We start from the raw sequence: 24,687 nt of genomic DNA on the forward strand, positions 1-24,687 counted from the left end.
AAGTCACTGGTCTTATCCATAAAGTGTCGCACATGGAACATTATTTTTGTCGTGAAATGTTCCAGGGGTACAGAGAGCTAAAGTGACATTAACCTTGACTTGGAGCATCGATGATGATCGATGACCTGCTGGGATAGTTCAATGAATCCACAATTGTGGTCGCCACAATGATCTTATTGGGAAACAAATGCTATTTGCTATTGGAATATTTATTTAAATATATCTATCATTCGTTAGTATAGCTGAAGTTCCTTAGTAATTAACATTGTTCTTTTTTGGGAACTTGACATTATTTGCTTGGTTTAACCAAGACTAGTTACAAAGCGGGTTTCGTCTATGTTGACACTTTTGATGTATACACTTCCAGAACACTCGATATCTAATATTCTCTTGTAATTTCGGGGTATCCATGTCAATCTTTCTTTTTTCAACTCGTGTTTTTTTTTTTTTTCATTGAAAAAAACATAAGGATACCCTCTTTTGTATTATTGTATGTGTTCGGGCATATTTGGCTTATAAAATTTAAAGGAAAATTATTTCATTCTTTTACTCAAATTGTACTCAAATTCAACCTATCGTTGTCACGTTTTAATCCAAAGGAATAATAAGAACGGCCATGTTCCTGTGAAATTAACCAGTGTTGAAAATCTTGACATCGATTGGATTAACTTAAAGCTGAGGTTCAGCTTGGCGCAGTCTTGTTTTTTACATTAATTCTAATTACTTTGGATTTTCCTCAGTCGCCTCCTAGGTTGACCTTTAGCATCACTGACGAGTGCAAGAAGGACGAAACAGTTGCTTAATGCATCGTCTGTCTACGCTATACTTAATTCTTAATTTATGTCGATAGGTGCTAATCACTTTGCAGACGAAGATTATTGAAACAGACTATAGTAGATGCTTTTGTTTACAGTAAAGGTGAAGGCAGCTAAAATAGCTAGCTTTGTATTCAACGTTTAGTTTCGTATCATGTGAGAGGCATTAATTTGTTTAACTTTATATTAATAACACGTATACGCCGAAATAAATCAAACCTATATTAAAATTATAAGGTAACGCGTTCGTTTAGTAATTTTAAGAACAACATTTAAGATATTTCCCAAAAGTTATGTGTATTTGCAGTCATTAGCATAATCAAGATGGCGGCTGCATCAGAAGCGATCTGCCACAGTGATCCCAACTTTGCCGTTATTTGCTCGTTTCTCGACAAATATGGCGAGAGATTGGGGCTTGCAGAAACTTCGCATGTAGATCTGCAAAATTGGATTGAGGACACAAAGCATGGTATGCCACGATCTTTGCATAAATCCGTTTTACTTTAGAAATAATTGAGGCCGACATAGCATTTTCATTGTTTTCAGATGTAAATTCGCGATTTTTCTTAAATCAATTGATTCAGTTTAGCTTTCATTTGACTACCTAACACATATTTGGTTCGCTACGTTGTCACACAGCTTAATTGTTGCAATCGTATCGATTGTTATTCACGCATTTTTATATCCTTACTACACAACAATTAGAGTTAATATCACAGACACAGTGCAGCGTCCTAATGAAGTTATGCAAACAAATAGCGTAACGCCGAAAACATCTGCAAATGTCTGGTTTTCATTAAACACTTTTTTGTAAACAGCCCAATTATAGTGAAGCCAACTTATATAGGAAACTATTTATCCACAGCCAGTGATGATTATTATGTGATATTAGTTCTAAAATGAGCAAAAATGTCGGTATGTTTTGATCACAAATCCACTTGTATTCAGATAAAAGAAATATCAACAAATCACAGTTACCCCCCTTTAGTAATTACATCCTTCATTAATTAAAAAAAATTAAAACCCAAGATCATTTATATACTCGGCGCATGTACCAGTCAAAGTCTTAAGTGCATATATATAGATATCACATTTGTTTGGAAATTAATAGGAGGGAGTGGATGTACTCAGCCTAATGTTAGATTCAATCTGTAGCTGTATACACATGTATTGGGCATATTGTGATACATAATTTTGGTGGTTTTGAAAAAAAATTTTAAGGACACTTCATTTGTGAATAAATAATTCTATGTAGTATATATTTATACCAGTTTAACTGTTCATGGACATATGAATTCATGGATAAAGGGTACCCACCAATCAACAAATATAGAGCCCCTTGAGCATAAATGATTTGACACAATATATTGATTGAATGTTGAATTTATAGAAGGCAGATTTAACACTGTGTACAAGTCACCTCCCTTTTCATGTACAATGATTTATCTGCATAGACTGGAATGTTTTTGATGATTAACTTTTGATACCAAGGATTGTATTTAAGTACAGCATTTAGTATCATTAAGTGTTCAAGGGCATGTTAACGTTAAATAGTATTTCAGTATGAATGAAGATCACTCTTAATATGATTTGAAATAAGACATGTGTGCCTGTATCCTGTTTGTCATTTAAAAAAAAGTTTACATATTCTTTAAATAGGTAAGATTTTTCACATCCCATATTAATGTTTCTTCAAAATAAATGTGTAAAATTGTTAAATATCTTAATGATTGGATTTGGGGATTTTTTTCACATTCAGTATTGTTTAAGCTCATTAATTTCATTAAAATTGCCAGCAAGTATTTCTCTTCTTTAAAACTTATGTGCCAGATTGAAATAGTGACAATTCTCATCAAAACTCTTGATACTTCAGGACAAATGACATAGTGTATCGATGGAATATGTGTCTGAAAAAGGAAGAAAATAATTCTTCAACATGAAGAATGAGACTTGAATGCTATAAGATGATAAGATTGAAATTACAAGATTCCAAACTGAAGTGGAAGAAGCACTTGTTTGAACATTTTGAACACTTGATTGTTGTACTTAATATTTATTAGCATAAGTCCCCTTTCATTGAATTGTTTTCTGTCCAAAGGGATGTATTGGATGAAGATAGGATGATGGTGAGATTGTTGCACAGCAACAACAGAGATTTGCTTGTTTAGCTATTTATTGGTACATAGTATTCAGGTTTTGCTTTTCAAGAGTATGGTGTGTCAAGATTTTGCATGTAGTATGATAGGTATCAAAAACATATGATTACAAGGAGCCTGTGTTATACAATTTGTCTATGCTGTTGTGGTTATTTTTTTGGGCAAAACACTTAACCTTAATTTACTCTAGACAGCATGCGACAGACCTTCTGTATGTTGTTCACTAAGGTATCCATCTGCTTCTACAAGAAAATCCTTCCTCAAAATGACCCTGGCATTTGAAGAGGTGGTATTCATCCAGCTAGCACATTACAAACAAGCAATCAAACAAATAAACAAGCTAAATTTGGATTGATCTATGGTTCAATTTTTACAAACTTTCATAACTTGTATCTGTTGTCTTGTAGTGTCATCGTTCCTCATAGATATTCATGTGCGGCTGTTGAGACGAGTTGGGAAGGGTTCTGTGTCAACCGAGAAATGGGAAAGATACGTCGTCAAGGTGAGGAAGATGGAGATACATAGAGGGGAATTACATTTTTGCTTTATTTGGCACAATGAAATTTTAACACATTATCAAATTTTGGCAAATTTGGACAATTATCAGCCTGTGTATCAACATTAATTAGTTATAAATAACATACTAAAACAATTAGTGCCATACATGTACTTTCAGTATGAAAAATGCTGAAATAGAATTGTAGTGTAAGTTTAGGTACATAGTTCTGACTTGATGAATTTAGAAAAAATCAAAATAGAGTATCATGATTTATCTTTTATGCATAAATGTGATGTCACTGACTTGTTTTGTATTTCAGTACTGTTACACCTATTCAGAAATAGACGCGTGGGAGGTGGAGAGATTCGGCTACAAACATTCCAAAATATCAACAAAATTAAAAATCCTAAAGGTAATTCATATAAAACCATTCACTACCATGAACAGGACAGATTACCGTAGATATGCCATTTTCTGTATCCGTTGAAAATTTTTACAGAAAAATTTACATTTTCCTAACTTCAAGAAGCATAAACACCATTGTCATTGATGTTTCCAGATTTTATAAGTTATAACAATTACTTACATACAAATTAAAATTTTTAAAGTTGTAAAATCTCACACACAGTTTGTGAGAATCCACATGGCATTTAATGTTAAATTGTTGTGGAAATTGGTTTTAGATTTGTATATAATAGGTCTTAAAGCACATCTATTTAATGTGGATTTTAATAATGAAGTTCACAAATCTTCATGCAAGTGGCATACTATTTTATTTAAAAAATTCATGATTTACATTATTACATGTCACAATGTCCTATTAAAAATAACGGAGTCAATTAATTTATCCTAAACAGGTTTTAATGCTATTTATTTGTTCTTGATTATTTCTTTACAAGGTAGCAGATTTAGATGTTTTTTTTTTAGGCTTTTACTTAAATACTGTTCTCAAATGAGTCATGACATGATTTCTTCATGACGTCATTAATCTATGATGTCACATCATCATTTCCTTGCTCAAGGTCTTTTGTTCCTGTCTCTTTCTTTCCATGCTTTTTCCCTCTATTTGCATCCTGCTTGACCTCTACTTTCATATGACCCTTGTTGTAAGGACGTAAAACCCCATGAAAAAAACAAACTGACTATTTTCTCTCTCTTTTTATTGGAAAACAGTTATTAACACACACATTTAAAGTTGTACACAGTTATTTGGTCCTTTCAAAATATTCCATAGAAAATTAACAGATGTAGCTAACCATTTCAACTCGCAAAATTCAATGACAAAATACACTTGATAACTGCAGAATTTACTAGAGAACCAGTTTGACTACAACACCAAATTCAAAGAAAAGGTAAATGAAGAAGAACCAGGTGCTATGAGATTCCAGCCCATTGGCAGGGACAAGAATGGACTAGCCTATTGGTACATACTGGTAAGTGTCCCAGTGACTTGGGTTGCTGACTTTCCTGTTTAATACGGTACATGAATTCTGACCAGAAAAATCCTCAGGCCAGCTACCATTTTTCTCCAAGAATCATTGTCCTACCTACCTGTGTGTGTTGTCTTCTGGGTTTCATACAGTACATAAAAAAAAAGAAAATATTTCAAAATTTTTAACAGAAATTACTTACATTTCAGGACAAAGAACAGAATCTGATGGTGTACCGTGAGGACCAGGATGATGTAGATGCAGAGACCTGGGAAATAGTGTGCAGGTAACTTGTTGGTAGAGTTAATAATCGATAGTTGGTGCAGGTTAAGTGAGAGGTTAGTGTGCAGGTAAAATGGTAATCACAGGGAGTTGTGTGCAGGTAAAATACAAACATGAAAAATAGTGCTCATGTAATTATTAGCATGTCAGCCACAGAGAATTATTGTGCAGGGAAAATGTTGTTTTACTATTTATCATTGGGAGTTAGTGTGCAGGTAAAGTGCAAATATGGAAAATAATGTACAGGTAAATATTTGGTAAAATATTAGTCAAGAGGATATTAGGGTTGTACAAAAGACACAAACATGAATAGAACCATCCAATACAAATTTGGGATTAGTTACAGAGTAGCCAAACAATGAAATAAAGTGCAGGTAAATTGTTTATGGTAAGTAATTATTGTGCAGGTAAAGTGTTGATAACCAGGATTCTTTGTGCAGGTAAAATATTCACCATGAAGTGTTGATGACAGTTTGCAGGTCAACATACTCTCCAACTGATTTGTCTTATAAAGAGAAACATTTTAAAAGCAGTCACTGCTTAGTTCAATTTTTTCAGAAACTTACAAATTTTAAAACTTGTTTAAGTAAAAACTTTTTCTCTGAAGAAATTGATCATCACAAAAAGTATTTAGAAATTACCTAAACCAAATAAATATTACAGTCTTGTAAACTATGTGATTTATCATATTAAACATTTTGATATGAGAAAATGAAATTTGACTTTGCTGTACTTTACAGAAATAGATCGGAGCTTGCAGTCTTGATAGGAAACCTAGAGAGCAGTATTGGTCTAAAAACTCCAGAAGAGGACATCAGTACTAACTCTGGTATGTACAAGATTCTTACTCATGGTGCTGTTAGGTTAATACTGTCAACAACTTTCAATGTTTTTTTGTTGCTAAGATACTTCTCATGAATATAACTCTGAAAGTCTTGGGTAGAATTTAACTAAATTTTGCAAGAATGATCACTGGTAATCACAGATTTTTTTCAAATTTATGAGTTGCAACTTGGTAGACCACTTTCCCTGATTTTAAGGACCTGAAAACAAATATTTCAGCTTGTTTCCAGATCTGTGAAAAACTGGCTATTTGGGCGAAAACTGCAAAAGTTAAATTGCAGATACCCCTTCTTTTTTAATCATGAAACATATCCTTGAAAAGTTCTCTATCTAAACATGAAGTCTTTGAAAAACATTAAGTACTAGAAGATGGTCAAAAGAGGATTTAAGTCGTATTTTTTCAATTTTTTGTTGCTGTGCAGATTTAAGCTCATTAAATCAAATGAAAACTAAGCATTCTCATTGTATTTTTGCTTAATATCCATGTATCATACCTTTTGATGAAGGATAGAAATTTATTTGAAAAGAAGTTGCTGTAAAAATAACTAGGGATGTCTGTTGTTCAGGAAAAATGAAGAATGATATGTGAAAGGGAATTATTTTCTGTTACACATTCTGATGTCTATAATGGAAAAGTAGTGTGGAAAATATTGATTTTTTGTTTTTAATCTATTTTCTATAATCTAATCTTTCAAAAAAATCATCACCAGAAAACTGGTTTGTACTGGAATTTTCAACTTCTCTGAGGAAGACATCCTTAAATGAACTTTATAGGACATTTGAATTATGCTACCATGCATATATGCAGCCTAAATTACCCAAACTTGAATTGGAATTCAGATATTAGTGTTCCTGTGTAAGCATCCCTCTGTTATGCCCTCGTTTGAAAAATGATTTAAGACAATATCTTAACAAGGTTTTGTAATTTTTATAAATGTATATAAAAATACAGTATTTTACAATTTAAATCTGTGAACGTTGTCCATTATTCTTTGTTTTCCTCATTTTATCAGGAGACAGTGTAAAAAGTGAAGACAAAACCAACATAAAAACAGAGACATCAGAAGACTCGCTGGACTCTAATCCACCAATCAAAAAGGAGCCTGATAAACAGACCGAGAACGAACAATCGCCCAAAGTGAAAGCTGAACCAGCGGATGAAGTGGATGGTGTTGTAGTTCAACCAGAGGCAGAAAAGCCACAGCAAGACACGTCATCTACACAATTGAAAAAGGAAGCTAATGAAGAGGAGGGTGCTATTGAAGTGAAAAAGGAGAAAGTGGATGAATGCGATGAGAAAGAAGAAAAAAGCAGTGAAAGTTCAAAAGAAAAAGATAATGAATGTAGTATTGTGGCTGAGGACGAAAGTAGGAAAAATACAGAAAATATCTCGGCATTAGATGATTCTCAAAAGGATGATGACAAGGAAAAAGAGAAAGATCAGGAATTGAGATCTGAAGACACAACACAGGAAGAGAAAGAGGAAATGAAGGGAGATAAATCTGTAGATGATACGTTAAAGGATACAGACGAGAATAAAGAAAATAAAGAAACAAGTGCAGAAACAGAAGATGAAGGAAAAGATAAGGATGGTGTGAAAGATAAAGAAGATTCGGTTGAGGATAAAATGACTAGATCTGTTGAAACAAGTGATACAAAAGTGAAAGAAACAAAATCTGATTGTGTAAAAACTTGTGATGAAGAGACAAAAAGTTCTTGTGAGTCAAGTAAAGTGAAAGATAAATCAGAGATAGAATTACCTGAAAACACAGATGAAAATAAAGATGAAATGGAAGTAGATCTGAATAAAGAAAAGACAGTCAAAGTAGATAAAGAAGATGTTAAAAGTGAGGTTAAAGATGAGGGATCTTTAGATGAAAATTTAAAAGGAAAAGAACAATCTGATGTAAATGAAAAAGACAAACAAAAACCAGATCCAAAATGTGTAGAAGAAAGTACAGATAAAGATGTTAATGTGAAAGATAAATCAGAAAAGGACTGTGATAGTGTGAAAAAAGAATCAATAGAAACAGAGGAAAACAAAGACAGAAAGTGTGAGAATGAATCAGAGAAAGTTGAAACTAAGGAAATTACGAAAGAGGAAGAAGAGAAAGAAACAAAGGAAAATGAAGGAGATAAATCTCCGTTAATCGCTGAAACCCAAGGCAATAAATCTAAGGAAGATAAGATTGAAAGTAAGTTAAGCAGTGATGAGTTACCAAAACAATCTGACTTGGAGGAAACGTCAGTTTTACCTGCAGCTGAAGGTGATAAAACATCTATAGAAATGACTGAAAAAGAAGAAAAACTGACAGATTCCAAAGACAAAGGTCAGAAACCTGAAAGTAAAAGTGAGACAAAATTGGACACCAAGGACAAAGGTCAGAAACTTGAAAGTAAAAGTGAGACAAAATCGGACACCAAGGACAAAGGTCAGAAACTTGAAAGTAAAGGTGAGACAAAGTTGGACAATGTTGACAATGAAAGTCTGAAACAAAAGACAGGACAGGAGAGTACTCTGAGTGAAAATGTTGAGGCCACTGCCAAAAAGGATGAAACATTGGAGGAAAAGCTGAAGTCTGATAAAGATGTAGGAGATGGTGGCGATTCTGAAGAACCAGCCAAGGAGTCGAGGGAGGAGAAAAGTGAAGAGGTATTGACAGAGAAAAAAGAAAAGACTGAGGCAATAAAGGATGATGTATGTGAGGAAAGTAAGGAAAAAAGTGAAGAAAAACATCAAGTAGAACATAACGACGAGGATACTGGTGGCTTACGAAGAAGTTCACGGTCAAGGAAATCAGTATCTCTGCCTCAGGCTCCTCTACCAGTGGCAAGGAAAGTGACACCTAGGTCTAACAGGAATAAGCAGGTGAAAAAGGCAGTTGATAATATAGATTCTAAAGACAATAATGTGGAAGAAAAGAAGGATGAAACCAGTGTAACGAATAAAACTGATCAGGAAGCAAATGATGATAAAGAGGATAAAGAAAAAGTCAATGGAGATGTATCGCTTGATGAGAAAGAGAAAACAAAAACTGCTAAAAGTAAAACTCGGAAACGACAGCTGCAGGTGGAGGAATCTGTTGACACATCATCTGCTGAACCAGACTCCAAGAAATTAAAGGGAGGTAAGAAAGCTGCGGCAAAGGGAAAGTCGAGGAAGAGAGTACCAGCCCGAGTCATTGCTACATCTTCTTCCTCTCAAGAGGATAGCGTGGACAGTGATGATGTTCCTCTGAGTAAAGTAAATCGAAGTGGAGGAAAGGCAGCACGAGGGAAAAGTAAAGGGAACAAACGTGAGACAGAATCAGCGACGACACCCACCAGGAAGAGTTCTCGACCTGTCAAGGTGAGCATATATCTGGCTTTGACTTTTAATGAACATTCAACTCGAGAGAAAGAAAAAATCTGTTATAATGATACACAGAGATACTGCAAACATGATGATACAATGTACAATGTGTAGCTTGGAGATTTTATGTTTAGTGCTGGAAAAAATTGAAATGTTTACAAAAATATTGGTTGGCTATATAACAATTGAATTTTAGAAATATTCTCTGAATATGAAATTGTACTGTTTTGCCCTATATTGTTGTGGATTTCTGACCATTCCTTCTGTATTGGAATCAAGTATGGTTATCAATGGATTTTAGGTTTAAAAAAACCAATATGTACAAGATGAAGCAGCATTTTTGCACTCGTGACTGATGTACTTACTGATGTAATTTAATGAAAGTTTTAATGATAGATCATCTTGACGATATACCTATGATAAATGCTTTGCATAGGTGGATTTTATGTACCAGGTTAATTGAAAAACCTTGTTTCTGAATCCAATTCAACTAGCAGCATGCCGGGTATAATATAATTACATAAATGAATAAACAAAGTTTATTATAAAATATCACAACCATAGATTTATGTAATTTTGAATTTTGTCATTATCCAAATGTTCATTGATATTTTTGTAGAAGAAAAAATTTGATAGTGATGAGGAGGAGTCGACACCAAAAGCAACTCCAAAGGGTAAGAGGAATGTGACTCCAAAGTCCACACCAGCCCCAGCCCCTAAAGTCGAAACCCCGTCCTCGTCCTCAGCAACAGAACTGGAGGAAGAGGATCTGTCTGGGCGAAGAAGGAGTGTTCGTGTGAGGAAAATGGCCAAAAAGAAAAAGAAGAAATTACTGCTGTTTGAGGCATCGACAGATGAGGAGCTGCTGAAAGACAACGGTGATGAGAGTAGTGAATTTCAGATTGAGTCGGAATATGATTCTGATGAGGATTTCAAAATCCAAAAGGGGAGAAACGCAAGAAGGCAAGCAGCCATAAGTAAGTAATCCCTATGATCTTCACTAAATCAATGTAATGTTGTGTGATGTGAAACTTCAGCTGAAAATTCTTATTGGTATGAATACTTCATTTTTTCGCTCATTGAAATGTATATTATCATACAATGAAATTCATATCTATAAAATATATATGGAAAAGCTCATGCTTAAGTTAAATTGCAATTTTCAGAAAGATTTTTTAAAAAATTTTCTGAATTTTTTAACTACCAGTCCTAAAAAAATGTTACTTTGTAAATATCTTGCAATATTGGAAAGAAGGCAGTAATGCAATGATTTGTTTTTAACTTAATTTCTTTAACAAGGTATCTGAAGTATCCAATTCTACAAAATAATTTTAATAGATAAACATACATATTAATTGGTATATTCAGATTAATTTTCAACAATTTTCAGGATTTTTTTTTAACCCTAAATCTGATTGTTGAATCTGATGTTAATTGGGGGATTTTCAGTTAATATCTTTTAGGACAGAAATAGAAAAATATATATAATGTATGTACATAGTAATGGTCAATTTTATCTTTCGACATCCTGCAGGATGGATTTCTTTTCAAGAAAACAATTATTGAAGGTTGATTGCTAACTTGATTTCAATGGCTTGTCTTTGCAGAGGCAGTTGAAGAAGAAAAAAAGCGAGTTGTGCCGGACGATACACCCTGCTGCAAGTGCCTTAAATACAATCAACCGGAATGGGTAGGTATTGTAAGACAGCACCTGTAGGTTTGGTTAATGTCCAATAGGAGCTTGGCAAGGATAGCCCCCATCACCCACTACTGTCACTTTTCCATCCAACTTTTTAATCTTGTGATCTGTAGACCTTAGTAGGAAGAATATCAAACATGTAGGTATACTTCAGGAGACGATAGCTTCACCGTCTTGTGATATTTAAGTCACTGTGACCTATATATTTTTTTTATTTCATTGAGTGTACTAAGACTTTGTAGGAACGTCATTACTGTAACACAGTTTTTTATAGTAAAGAATACATTTTGTTTTTATGACTTTGTCAGAATTTTTTCACACACATAAATTCATTTTGTAAAAATGGTGTGGTAGTTAGAATTTGAATTTGTTTAGACTCAATGAAATGATGGGATTAGGTATATTGTATGATGAAGAAATCCTCAGCTGGATAGCTTTAATGTAGAAGGGCCCCTAGAGAGTCAGATTGTGATAATTTTCTGTTGTATAAGAAATTTTTGGAAAAAAAAAACATATTGAGTAGTGTTTAAGCTATAATATTGAAAAGTGTTGAAACTGTTATAAACAATTAAGTGTGTACTATGTTCTTTGCAAAATGTCTTTCAGAAAAAAAATGTATCAACACAAAACACTAACTGTATCATTGCTGGTAATACAAGTTATTTCTCTCATTAAGCGGTTACTGTACATGTGTTTACAGATGAGACTACCTGTTTCTGTGATAACCATCACTTACTATTATGTAATTACTGCTGATGTATTTTGGGAACAAAACTGACATCCCTATAGACCTAATGTATGGTGATAGCATCAAAACATCAAAGATTTATCTCAGTAATCAGCATGTTTGTCTAATTGAAAGAAAAGGATATGTTTTTACCTTGATGTCCCATTGATAATAAAATATGTTAGAAAAATCTATTTATTTCCTCTGTGTGGTGTAGACCATGCCAATATTTTCAGTTTATCACTTGGCAGAACTTAAATTAAATCTATCCCAAGAGTTAGGGTTGTCTTTGTCTACAACACACACAGGTGATTGATTCTGTCGTATTTCATTACCTTTATCTTTCTGAAGCTGCTTATATGTGATAAATACATCATTTTCAATAGGATCTTGTCATCACATTACCACTTACTGTAAAATCATACATTTTGGTGGGGCTCAATTTTCATGGTTTTTCTAAAGATAATTATTTCATGGACACTTAATTGCTCAATATATCTACTTAAACTTACTTAACAGTTTTTGGACACACATGTATGAATTCCTCCTCGAAATTTAAAGATTTTAAAGTTTCGAACAATTGAAAAGTATACATATGAGAGTAAACCAATCACCTCTGAGTCTTGAAGACAGAAATCTCAACTTGTTGAAATTAACGCTCCACAAAGCTTCATGCTATATTGGTACTTGGAAAGAAATGAAATGTTGTTTTGAAACATCTGTAGAAATCTTTTAAAGTTGAAAGATTCTATAAATCTTGCTTTTGTTTTCCAGATTCTGCTGTGTGATAAATGTGATGCGGGGTACCACACCGCCTGTCTACGTCCTCCTCTTATGATCATACCTGATGGCGAGTGGTTTTGTCCTCCTTGTGAACATGTATGTAAACTGAAATTGCTCATTTTTTTTTTTGATGAAATATTTGTCCAAAATGGATCGCTTCTTGAAAATGGCTTTAAAAAAGCAGCATCCCTTGATCTCAATTTCAACATTCTATGATGCCTATACATGTATCTTAAAACCATCTGTTAGTGACGGGGCTGCGGTTGTCAAGAGAAATAAGGCGTCTGACTTTCTTTATTACTAGCCCTCCACCTTGGAGGTTTGAGACCTACATGGAGGCAGTCGACAGGTGCTGGTCGCAGGTTGGTGGTTTTTCAGTGGGAACTTAGGCTTTCCTCCACCACCCAAACCTGACACATCCTTAAATGATCCTGGCTGTTAATAGGATGTAAATCAATAATAAACTTCACTAAACTGAGAAATCTCTTTCTGAATGAAAATCAAGAATTTCATAATTGTAAGAAATTGTATTTCACTTTACAGAAAATGCTAGTCGAACGCCTGCTAGCTAATCTCAAAGAACTAGACATTGCTCTGAAGAAAAAAGACAGATTAACCAAAAGGTGATATATGATGAATATGTGGAACACTGGAATAATTATTTTGGTATTTTAGAGTTTAGAATTAAACTTTGTATCAATTTTGTAGGTATTTATTCATCAATCTGGTTTGCATATGTTCATTTTTCCCAGAACTGAAAAATTCTGTGTTTCAAACAGAAATGTGTTTTCTGTGATTTACTCAAACATTATAGTGGTTAATGCTGCTTGTTGTATTTAAGTTATCATGTATTTGATAATTTTACAAAAGGGAGATATTAATTTTTTCAAAAACATGTTTTGTTTTTATTATTTTTTAAGATATTTATGTTGATATTTTTGCAGGAAGGAGAGGTTAGCCTACGTTGGGATTAGTTTGGACAATATCCTAAATGAGGTAAGATTACCCAGCATTCTCAACTCTTGGCAAAATTTCTTTAAGCAAGAAAGGGCCCATGTCCTGAAAATGTCATCTAGAGTTTAAAATGTGCGTTCCCAAGACGTAAGACCCCTTTTCTCCATATTTATGAAGCCATCGGATAAGAGTTATTTCCCTTCAGTTGTTCATTACTTACCGCAGCTAGCAAAATTTGAAGTTTCCCACGGAAAGAGTCGTGTTAAAATGTAGCGTGTTGAAGTTTTCCTTAAGAGAAGTATTCCGGTTAAAGTTTTAACGTGTCAAAGTTTTTCTTGGAAAAGAGACCTGGTAACGGTTGTAATTTTTTTTTTGTCAGGAACTGAAGGAGAACATTGAACCTGAGGAGGAAAGTGAAAGTAGTGATGAAGGGATACGACCAGAGCGGTATCGCAAGGCACATCACCACCACAAGCATCACCACAAACACCACAAAGAAAAGTCCAAGCCAACATTTGCAACTCGTTCCTGTCGCTCGCGCAACAAGACGAGCTATAAATTTGAAGACTATGATGAAATGATTAACACTGCGATACAACAAGAGGTGGAAAAGGCCTGGACTGAAGGTTAGACATGTAAAAGGATAGCAGTTCTTTTAACACAACACATAGAAGAATAGAGTATCACATTTTGATGACTACACGGTCACCTTCATTATACAAACCCACCTGAAGAAAATGTTCAGAAATTAGACTTGAGATATTGTGTTTTGAGGAGAGTAATATTCTTGTTTTACTGTCTCGATGGTCTTGATGTTGGAGTTTAATTATTTAGCTATACTGTGTATTACTTTAAATAGTGTTGAAATGTTCTACACTCATGTGTCTTGTACATTAATAGTCGTCTGTTAAGGACCATTGATATACCCTCCTCCTAAACCTAAGGGTGCAGGGGTAGCCTTTTACATGCAACAGAAATATTAATGTCCTTACTTTTTCTGTATAGACCACTTACACTTGCACTTGCCTTTTGATGACAGCCAACAGATAAAATCTCTGAGAAAGGGATTCTAAAGTTATTTGTTCATTCGTTGCTATTTGATCCATAAAACAAAAAGTGCCTGAAAAAGCCCTGAGAAAGAGATTCTCAGAATTTTTATCTATATGTTGCTATTTGATTCATACAATATATTTTGACAAAATTTTGTCTACAGCATTTTCTGTTAAGAGTGTATGAGATGGAGTTTATGGCCTCGTTGGGGACAGAGAGAGGAATTAAAATGTTAGATGTTCATAATCTTCTGTAAGCATATTATTAACAGTGTGGTGACATATCAAGCTTTGATCATACCATGAATGTTAAGTAATGTAAACATACTTTTTGTATTATCAGCCAAACCAGGGCGAAGTAGAGGTAAAGATATGTCTAACATCCTCGGAATGGAGGATACAGAGGAAGAGGAGGAGGCGGAGGATGGTAAACCCGCCGGAGTGGCAGGCAAAAGGAAGAAGAAGGGCCGTAGTCTTACAGCTCTAGACAGTGGCAGTAATCCAGAGGATGACAGTGAGGAGTACCAACTTTCTGAGTATGTGTGTAGGGACTTCTGTCAAGTTCTTATTGAGACTAGGAAATAGAGTATATGTGATATCTTAGGACCAGCTTTCTGAGTATGTGTGTAGGGACTTCTGTCAAGTTCTTATTGAGACTAGGAAATACAGTATATGTGATATCTTAGGACCAGCTTTCTGAGTATGTGTGTAGGGACTTCTGTCAAACTATCAATCTTAATGAGACAAGGAAATACAGTATACATGATATCATAGGACCAGCTTTCTGAGTATGTGTGTAGGGACTTCTGTCAAACTATCAATCTTAATGAGACAAGGAAATACAGTATACATGATATCATAGGACCAGCTTTCTGAGTATGTGTGTAGGGACTTCTGTCAAACTATCAAGTTCTTGTTGAGACAGGAAAATACAAAATAAGTGAAATCTTAGGACCAGCTTTCTGAGTATATGTGTAGGGACTTCTGTCAAACTATCAAGTTCTTGTTGAGACAGGAAAATACAAAATAAGTGAAATCTTAGTACCAGCTTTCTGAGTATGTGTGTAGGGACTTCTGTCAAACTATCAATCTTAATGAGACAAGGAAATACAGTATACATGATATCATAGGACCAGCTTTCTGAGTATGTGTGTAGGGACTTCTGTCAAACTATCAATCTTAATGAGACAAGGAAATACAGTATACATGATATCATAGGACCAGCTTTCTGAGTATGTGTGTAGGGACTTCTGTCAAACTATCAATCTTAATGAGACAAGGAAATACAGTATACATGATATCATAGGACCAGCTTTCTGAGTATGTGTGTAGGGACTTCTGTCAAACTATCAAGTTCTTGTTGAGACAGGAAAATACAAAATAAGTGAAATCTTAGGACCAGCTTTCTGAGTATATGTGTAGGGACTTCTGTCAAACTATCAAGTTCTTGTTGAGACAGGAAAATACAAAATAAGTGAAATCTTAGTACCAGCTTTCTGAGTATGTGTGTAGGGACTTCTGTCAAACTATCAATCTTAATGAGACAAGGAAATACAGTATACATGATATCATAGGACCAGCTTTCTGAGTATGTGTGTAGGGACTTCTGTCAAACTATCAAGTTCTTGTTGAGACAGGAAAATACAAAATAAGTGAAATCTTAGGACCAGCTTTCTGAGTATGTGTGTAGGGACTTCTGTCAAACTATCAAGTTCTTGTTGAGACAGGAAAATACAAAATAAGTGAAATCTTAGTACCAGCTTTCTGAGTATGTGTGTAGGGACTTCTGTCAAACTATCAATCTTAATGAGACAAGGAAATACAGTATAAGTGAAATCTTATTACTAGCTTTCTGTGTATGTTTGTAGGGACTTTTGTTGAAACGTTGTGTCGGTGTTCTCTTAGAGAAAGAGAAATATGATAGTAGATGTCTGAGAACCGTCTGAGTTAATGTATAGTGACTCATGTCACAATGCTAAGTTCTTACTCCGACAGAGAAGTACATTATTTTAAATCTTGGTTTTAGATGCTTCTCAGATTCCCGGTTATTGATTTATTTCAAAACACAAGAGTTCTTATTCTTAAACAGAAAATTAATCTTTTTTTTTTTTTTTTTCATTTTAAGTGAATGTAAGTCACGTTTAAGCTTTGGAATTGGCGTTCCTTTACTGAGCCGAGACCTATGAAGCTTATATAATTAGAATGAGACTAGATTTGATCTTTGGTTCATAATTGTATTTTATATGTCATCATCTCTGTTAAGATATTTCTTCATAGAGAATATTGTGTTCCAGTGGGTCAGCATCTGAGATCCAAGAAGAAGTGGAAGAGGATGATGATGATGACGAGAGTGACTATAGTGCTGATGGCGAAGCCTGGCGCACGTCTAGGTCGCGGAGGGCTTCAACACGACGAAGTGGCAGACGCAAACGTCGTGGCAACAGATTTGATGATTTTGGTAAGAACTTTTTACTCAGTGCTTTAATAGGAGACATAAATGATATCTTACAAGAAAGAATTTTCAGTGTCGATTGCATCTTGTTGAAAAATTGCTGATATTGCTTCCAGAATGCTGGAGATTAATTTAACAAAAATAATAAAATTTCCATTTTGATACTTATCAGCTATGGAATTAATATGTAAGCTAAAATTTATTGTTGAATTATCTGCCCCTGAATTGGCAAAGAAAGAATATCACAGGAAAATGGAATTATTTACAGTAATACAACTTTGGATGACCACAGTACTTCTTGTGTTCACTGTAGACACTGCGGTTACATTGAACTAATCAGAAAGTGGAAACACTTGAGAATTATTCTGTACTTCCTGTTTCAGTGGTGGATGAAGAGTATGATAGTGATGATAGCGCAATGTGCCGACGTTCAACTAGGGCTCGTGCTAGGAGGAGAGTGAGCTATCGGGAGGCTCGGTCAGAAGAAGAGGAGGAGGAGGAAGAGGAGGAGGAGGAAGAAGAATCAATGGACAGTGCAGATCTGTGTTCAGATGAAAGTGGCCCTACTAGTCGCAAAAAATCTCGGACAGCTTTCGATGAAAAGCTGAAAAAATTGAAGCATAAGAAATCAAAACAAGAGCCTAAACGGAGGCGCGTGATACGATCTGATGACAGTAGCGAGGAAGATGATTCTGATGAAAAATCAGATCAGAAATCAAATTCTAAATCCGAGGAAAGTGAAGAAGAGGATAGTGAAAGTAGAGAAGAGTCAGAATCTGACAGTGATAGAAAACCAAATATTATCAAGAAATCTCGTAAAAGACAACATTATAAATCTAGTACTGAGTCGGAATCCTCTTCCGACGGTTCTATTGTCAGACGATCAAGGCGTAAAGCCGCTCAAAAAGTCAATTTCACAAGTCTGCTTAATTTTGATTCTGATGATTCTATTGCTTCCAAGAAAAGTGAGAAAGAGGAAGAAAAGAAGGAAGTGCGTGGAAGTGCTAAAAAGAAAAAGACCGTGATTCAAGAAGAGTCATCGGGGACAGAAGATTATGAGGAGGACATCACTAAGGAACAAGAGTCTGAAGAAGGTATTGCTAAAGAGAGTAAGACTGTGCTGCCAGTTGAGGGTGGCGATTTGAAAAAGAAAGGACCTCCTGTTGGAGGAGAAAGCTCTGATGGGGGTATACCTCCTCATGTAATGGACAGAAGGATGAGTTCAGGCAGCACGTGCGGGTCGGAATCTCAAATGAGTGGATCACAGTTTCCACCACCACCTTATGATGATTCAAGTCGGGATCATTTTTCTGATGGCTCCACAGGGATGCCGTCTCATCCAGTCAGACATCCAAAACCCCAGTACAGCAATGGATCTCGACCAATGGGTCCTGGGAACTTTCCGGGACAGTCGCCTCCTCCATATAGCTCCCCTCCCCACGGGCAGTACATGTCACCACCTCCACAAGGTTATTACCCACAACACCAAGGCTATCCTCAAATGTATCAGGGCAGCCCCTATAATCCTCCAGGTCATCCCATGCACAGACCGATGGGTCCAATGTCAGGCCAGGGCATGCCACACCAAGGTCAAATGCCACCACAGGGAATGCAACATCAAGGTCAGATGCCTCCACAGGGAATGCCACATCAAGGTCAGATGCCTCCACAGGGAATGCCACACCAGGGTCAGATGCCACCACAAGGCATGCCACACCAGGGTCAAGTTACATCGCAGGGCATGAAAAATCAAGGTCAAATGCCACCACAAGGTGTGCCACATCAAGGTCAAATAACACCACAGGGCATGAAAAACCAAGGTCAAATGCCTCCACAGGGAATGCCGCATCATGGTCAAATGCCACCACAAGGAATGGCACATCAAGGTCACATGCAACATCAAGGTCAAATGCCAACCCAGGGTCCACCCAATCGTAGTCAGATGCGCCCTCAAGGAGTGCAACAACAAGGTCAGATGCCTCCACAAGGAAAACCGCACCCGGGTCAGATGCCACGCCAAGGTATACCTCGTCCAGGTCAGATGTCTTCTCAAGGAATGCCTCAATCTGGTCAAATGCCACCGCAAGGAATGCCACATTCAGGTCAAATGCCACCTCAGAGAATGCCACACCCAAGTCAAATGACACAACAGGGGATGCCACATCCAAGTCAGATGCCACAAGGAATGCCACGACCTGGTCGAATGCCTAACACAGGAAACGTTCCACCTCCACAAGGACCTAATCCTCACATGCATCAAGGTTCAGGTGACAGCTCTAACATGAATGTTGGCCCATATCCTAATGCTGCAAGTCACCCAGGGAACATGCCTGGTCAGCAAGGAGCCATTCCACCGGGTCATTCTATGGCTTCTATGTCCAGTTCACAAGGACATCCCGTGCCATCAAATCACCACCTAATGTCCAATCAGGGCTCAGCTCCATTGCCCAATCACCCTGGCCCTCCTCCTTTGAGACCAAGCCTAAGTACATCACAGCAAGCTTCAAAAGCTAGCCTGCAATCACCTCCCATGGGATCTAGTCTGAGTACTGCACCTGCCCAGCCCCCACCCTTAGTTTCAGGACCAAGTAAAAAGGCAAAAAAGGGAAAAAGTAAGAAAAACCAGGTTCCTTTCCCAGTATCACAAAGTCCCACACCTAAAAGTCCTCCAGTAGGCTCAAGTTTAGGGCCCATACCTACATCACAGGGACATCCAGTACCAGCTAATGATCCTATACCAAATAAACCCATTTCTGAAGCATTGACTCTGCCTAACTCCAAAGGAACAAAAATGTCTAGCCCAGTTCATCCTACCGCTAAAACACCAACTCAGTCTCCAGTACTTCACAAGCAGGGTCCTCAAGCAATAAACCAAGGTCCTATGTCACCATCACCAGCCACAATGGTGTCTGCTGCTGGTTCAACATCCATCTCACATGCTCCACAAATACCAGGACGAATGCCTGTAAACCAAAGTACCTCAATTCCCCTCTCAACCGGTGATGGCCAAATGGGCTTTTCCCAAGGTCCTATTTCAAGCCAAGGTAGAAAATCACCTAACCAAGACACTATGTCAAATCAAGATTCTATGTCCCCAAAACATGGCTCCCAAATGCCAAACCTAGAAACTATGTCCCCAAACCGTGGGACCCCAGTAACTAGCCAAGGTCCAATGCCCCCAAATAATGGTCGTATGCCTATTGATGGGCCAATGTCCCCAAATCGTGGTCCACCTGCATCAAGCTATGGACCAATGCCTTCAAGTCAGGCACCAGCAACATCTTCTGAAGATCATGGACCACCAATGCAAAGTAAGAGTCAAGAAATCCAAAGCCAAAGCTCTGCAATGGTAACTCATGATTCAGTGTCCAAAGAACAAGGTCCGTTAGTATCGGACCAAGTTCCTGTTGCTCCAAGCCAGGAACTCCAAATGTCTGCCAATGTTTCGATTCCCCAAAAGCAAAACAGCTCTAAGCCAGCTGAACAGTCAGCTGAGGGTCCATTACCCCCAAATCCGGGCCCCCCATCGTCAGCTGCAGTGCGTATGGCCATAAAGCAGGAGCCTATATTACCCTCAGACCAAGGCCCGTCAGTGCCTGCAAAGGGTGCCATGTCCTCGGGTCATGGCCCTGCAATGGAAGGCCATAGCCAAGAGCCCCCAAACCTAGGTTCTGAAAAGTCTGTCCCTGGCCAAATGCCTCCAAATCAGGGGCCTCCAATGTCTGCCCATGGCCCAATTCCTCAAAACCAAGACACCCAAATGTCTGACAAAAAACAGGGTCCCCCATTGTCTGCCCATTGTCAAATCCCACAAAACCACGGTTCCCAAATATCTGACCATAACCAAACGTCCCAAAACCAAGGTCCCCCAAGGTCTGCCCATGGCACAATGCCCCCAAAACAGGGTCCCCCAATGTCTTCCCATGGCCAAATGCCCCCAAACCAGGGTCCACCAATGTCTGCCCATGGCCAACTGCCTCCAAATCAGGGTCCCCCATTGTCAACTACTGGTCGAATATCCCCAAACCAGGTTCCGCAAATATCTTCCCATGGCCAAATGCCGCCACACAAAGGTCCCCCAATGTCTGCCCATGGACCAATGTCCCCAAACAAAGGCCCACCAATGTCTGCCCATGACCCAGTGCCCTCAAGTCAGAGTCCCACAGTGTCTGCCCATGGCCCAATACCTGCAAACATGGGTCCCCCAATGTCTGCCCGTGGTCAAATGGCACCAAATCAGGGTCCCTTAATGTCTGTGCATGGTCCTATGGCCCCAAACCAGGGTCCCCCTATCATGAGTCCTAAGAGCCAGCAGGGGCCAATGCCTTCACAGAGGGCACCCCATCCAAGGTCAGGTGCTCCTTTCTCTCCAGGTATGTACCCAGGTCCTCACATGGGTAACTTTCCTCCAGGTTATCCTGGATCTTATGGTTCACCACCTCACATGTCTCCAATGCAACAAGGAATGCGCCCAATGACCCCAAATCAACCTCCTTTTAGTACCCAGTCCGGGACTGACCTTCCTGAACCAGCTAAACCTGTCAAAGGGAAAAAGGGGAAAGGCAAAAAGAAAAGTGTGACTAAAGGTTCAGCGAACCAACAGAACCCACCAGCCTCCTTTCCACCTGGAATGCACCCAGGACAGATGGCTCCCCACCAGGCCCATGTAGGAATGTATCCATACCCACCAGGAGGGCCTGGAGGTCCAGATGGGCATATGGGAGCTCCTAGACCTTATGGGCCATATGGAGGACAGTATTATGGGCCCCAGTATGGACCAGGGGAGAGACTTCCTCATCCGGGAATGCCCCCAAGAGGGTACCCATATGGTGCTAATGGAACTGGTCCCCATCCAATGGGTCACACACCAAATGGAGGCAGTGGAGGTGGTGGGTTCATGATTGACAAGCTCTTAGAGAAAGAACCAAAGAAGGGGACATTGACGGAGCTGGATGGTGGAGGTGGCAGTGGAAGACCTGCCCCGCCACACTGTGGTCGACCTGACTACACAAGCTATTCCACAGCTGAACCAGAGGACGAGGATAGCATGTCGGACATTGCTGATATTGTCAAGTATGTTACAAATGATGACTTTTTCAAGGAGAAAGAGTGACAGTGTCTCTCCTTATTAACTCGGGGCATCCGTTTGTAATAAGTTTCATATGTTACCAAAAGGAACTTCCAAGCCGGTTGTATACAAAAGACATTGTAAAGATTTCAATGTCAATGTCATACAAGTATAGATATCATGTACTATGAATCATGTTAGACATTTTGACATACTTTTCAACATTTGGATTTTCAGTGTACAAAAATTGGTGACAGTTAGATGCATCAATACATGTATAATCATTTTTCTTAAATATATATTCATGAAGTGTTTGTGTGAATGATATCATCTATCGGTCACACAACATACTTTCTGCTGAGCTCACAGTATGTATGTTAGGACAAGACTTTGATGTAGTATAGGTTTCCTATGAATGTCCTTCATCACAAGCCATGTGTATAAAGTAGATTTGAACCTAGTTATGTAGAAAAGCTTTTAATGGACTGTTTTGGTCATTATGGTATCAAAAATACAAATTTATTGAATATTTTAATGATTTATGTAAAAACAATGCTGTTGGATTTTTAAAAAATACTGTATAGATATTAAATTGTGTTATAAGGAACCATGATACTCGTGTACAAAACCAAAAACTAAAACTTTGAAACTGTTCAATCGACGCATTTAAAAAAATAAGTTTAAATGATATCGGGAAAGTCAAATATGTATGCCCAGAATAGCAATGATATCTTACTGTTTAGTTCCATCTCCTTAATATTCGGTAAACACGAAATTTTAAGAAATCGATATGTGGGAGTAAATATTCCTTTTTATTATATACATGTAAATTCCTTTTTGTCCAGATTACAATCTCTCTCTCTCCGTTGTGATAAGGAGAAATTAATGATGTTTTGTATAGTGGCTTTATATCAATGGTTTTTTATTTTTTACCCCTATTTGTCTGTTGATGATTTTGCTACCTCTTTCCATTACAGATATTGCATCCCTTTTAATGAATTTATATTGATAAGGTTCAATACAATAGACATTGTGCCATATGTATTTACACTCATCCAAAATCCATTTATGTTGTATTTCATTTAAATGACATGAAAATTTATCGCAATATTTTTATTGTACATAAATATATTGACATTTGAACGTTAAATATAACCTTGGTTGTATTGAAGCTATTGGGTGTACAAGTTGCACTATTAATGTGTAGTATTTTTACTTACTTACTTATTGACTTACACCTCACAGAGAATCATTTCTGTCCGGTTACTTGATAAAACCAAAGTTTCTCATTTAAAAGTCAGAAGGTTTAGAGACATTTTGTATTTATAACACATACTTATGGTTTTATCGTGATTTTGAAGAGAAACCCCACAAAACAGCCAAATGACTAATGAATTAATTTTCAACAAAAAAAGTCCAAAACACATTTTGTCCTTGAAATTTTAAGCTATCTATCATTTGTAGTATAAACACAGACAAAGAATGTTGAAAATGAACACTTGGCTTGACAATTCTTAGATGCAAATATTTCCATCTAGTCCTCAAATAGACCATGTTCTGGTGATGTCAGACCATGTTCTGGTGATGTCATAGACCATGTTCTGGTGATGTCATAGACCATGTTCTGTTGGTGTCATAGACCTTGTTCTGGTGATGTCATACCATGTTCTGGTGATGTCATAGCCCATGTTCTGGTGGTGTCAGACCATGTTCTGGTGATGTCATAGACCATGTTCTGGTGATATCATAGACTATGCTCTGGTGATGTCATAGACCATGTTCTGGTGATGTTAGACCATGTTGGTGATGTCATAGACCATGTTCTGGTGATGTCAGACCATGTTGGTGATGTCATAGACTATGTTCTTGTGATGTCATAGACTATGTTCTGGTGATGTCATAGACCATGTTCTGGTGATGTCATAGACTATGTTGGTGATGTCATAGACCATGTTCTTGTGATGTCATAGACTATGTTCTGGTGATGTCATAGACCATGTTCTGGTGATGTCATAGACTATGTTCTGGTGATGTCATAGACTATGTTCTGGTGATGTCATAGACCATGTTCTGGTGATGTTAGACCATGTTGGTGATGTCATAGATCATGTTCTGGTGATGTCAGACCATGTTGGTGATGTCATAGACCATGTTCTGGTGATGTCATAGACCATGTTCTGGTGATGTCATAGACCTTGTTCTGGTGAATTTAGACCATGTTCTGGTGATGTCATAGACCATGTTGGTGATGTCATAGACCATGTTCTGGTGATGTCATAGACCTTGTTCTGGTGATGTCAGACCATGTTCTGGTGATGTCATAGACTATGTTCTGGTGATGTCATAGACCTTGTTCTGGTGATGTCATACCATGTTCTGGTGATGTCATAGACCTTGTTCTGGTGATGTCAGACCATGTTCTGGTGATGTCATAGACCACGTTCTGTTGGCACCACAGACCATATTCTGGTAGTCCTATAGATCGTTTACTAGTGGTGCCTCAGACAATGTACTGGTGGTGTCAGACTGTCCTGATGGTACAAACCTTTGTCGTTTAAATTCTAAGTGTATTTCTCTC

The 24,687-nt window shown here is 37.3% G+C and overlaps 1 protein-coding gene across 1 annotated transcript; it reads left to right on the forward strand.

Moving 5' to 3' along the window:
* Positions 1-1,139: 1,139 nt before the first annotated feature.
* LOC132563500 (uncharacterized) lies at positions 1,140-23,160 on the forward strand. The gene is made up of 19 exons (XM_060228258.1): positions 1,140-1,284; positions 3,379-3,473; positions 3,790-3,882; positions 4,775-4,903; positions 5,110-5,186; positions 5,923-6,011; positions 7,039-8,457; positions 8,530-9,374; positions 9,997-10,354; positions 10,985-11,067; positions 12,578-12,682; positions 13,130-13,209; positions 13,531-13,582; positions 13,920-14,166; positions 14,933-15,125; positions 16,884-17,047; positions 17,425-18,762; positions 18,796-20,483; positions 20,538-23,160. The coding sequence occupies exons 1-19, from the start codon at positions 1,140-1,142 to the stop codon at positions 22,152-22,154; spliced, it is 8,817 nt and encodes a 2,938-aa protein (XP_060084241.1). The 3' UTR covers positions 22,155-23,160.
* The last annotated feature ends 1,527 nt before the right edge of the window (positions 23,161-24,687 follow it).

Source organism: Ylistrum balloti, unplaced genomic scaffold, assembly GCF_031769215.1.
Source record: "Ylistrum balloti isolate Yb309-2 unplaced genomic scaffold, AGI_CSIRO_Ybal_v1 Utg371750, whole genome shotgun sequence".
NCBI lineage: Eukaryota > Metazoa > Mollusca > Bivalvia > Pectinida > Pectinidae > Ylistrum > Ylistrum balloti.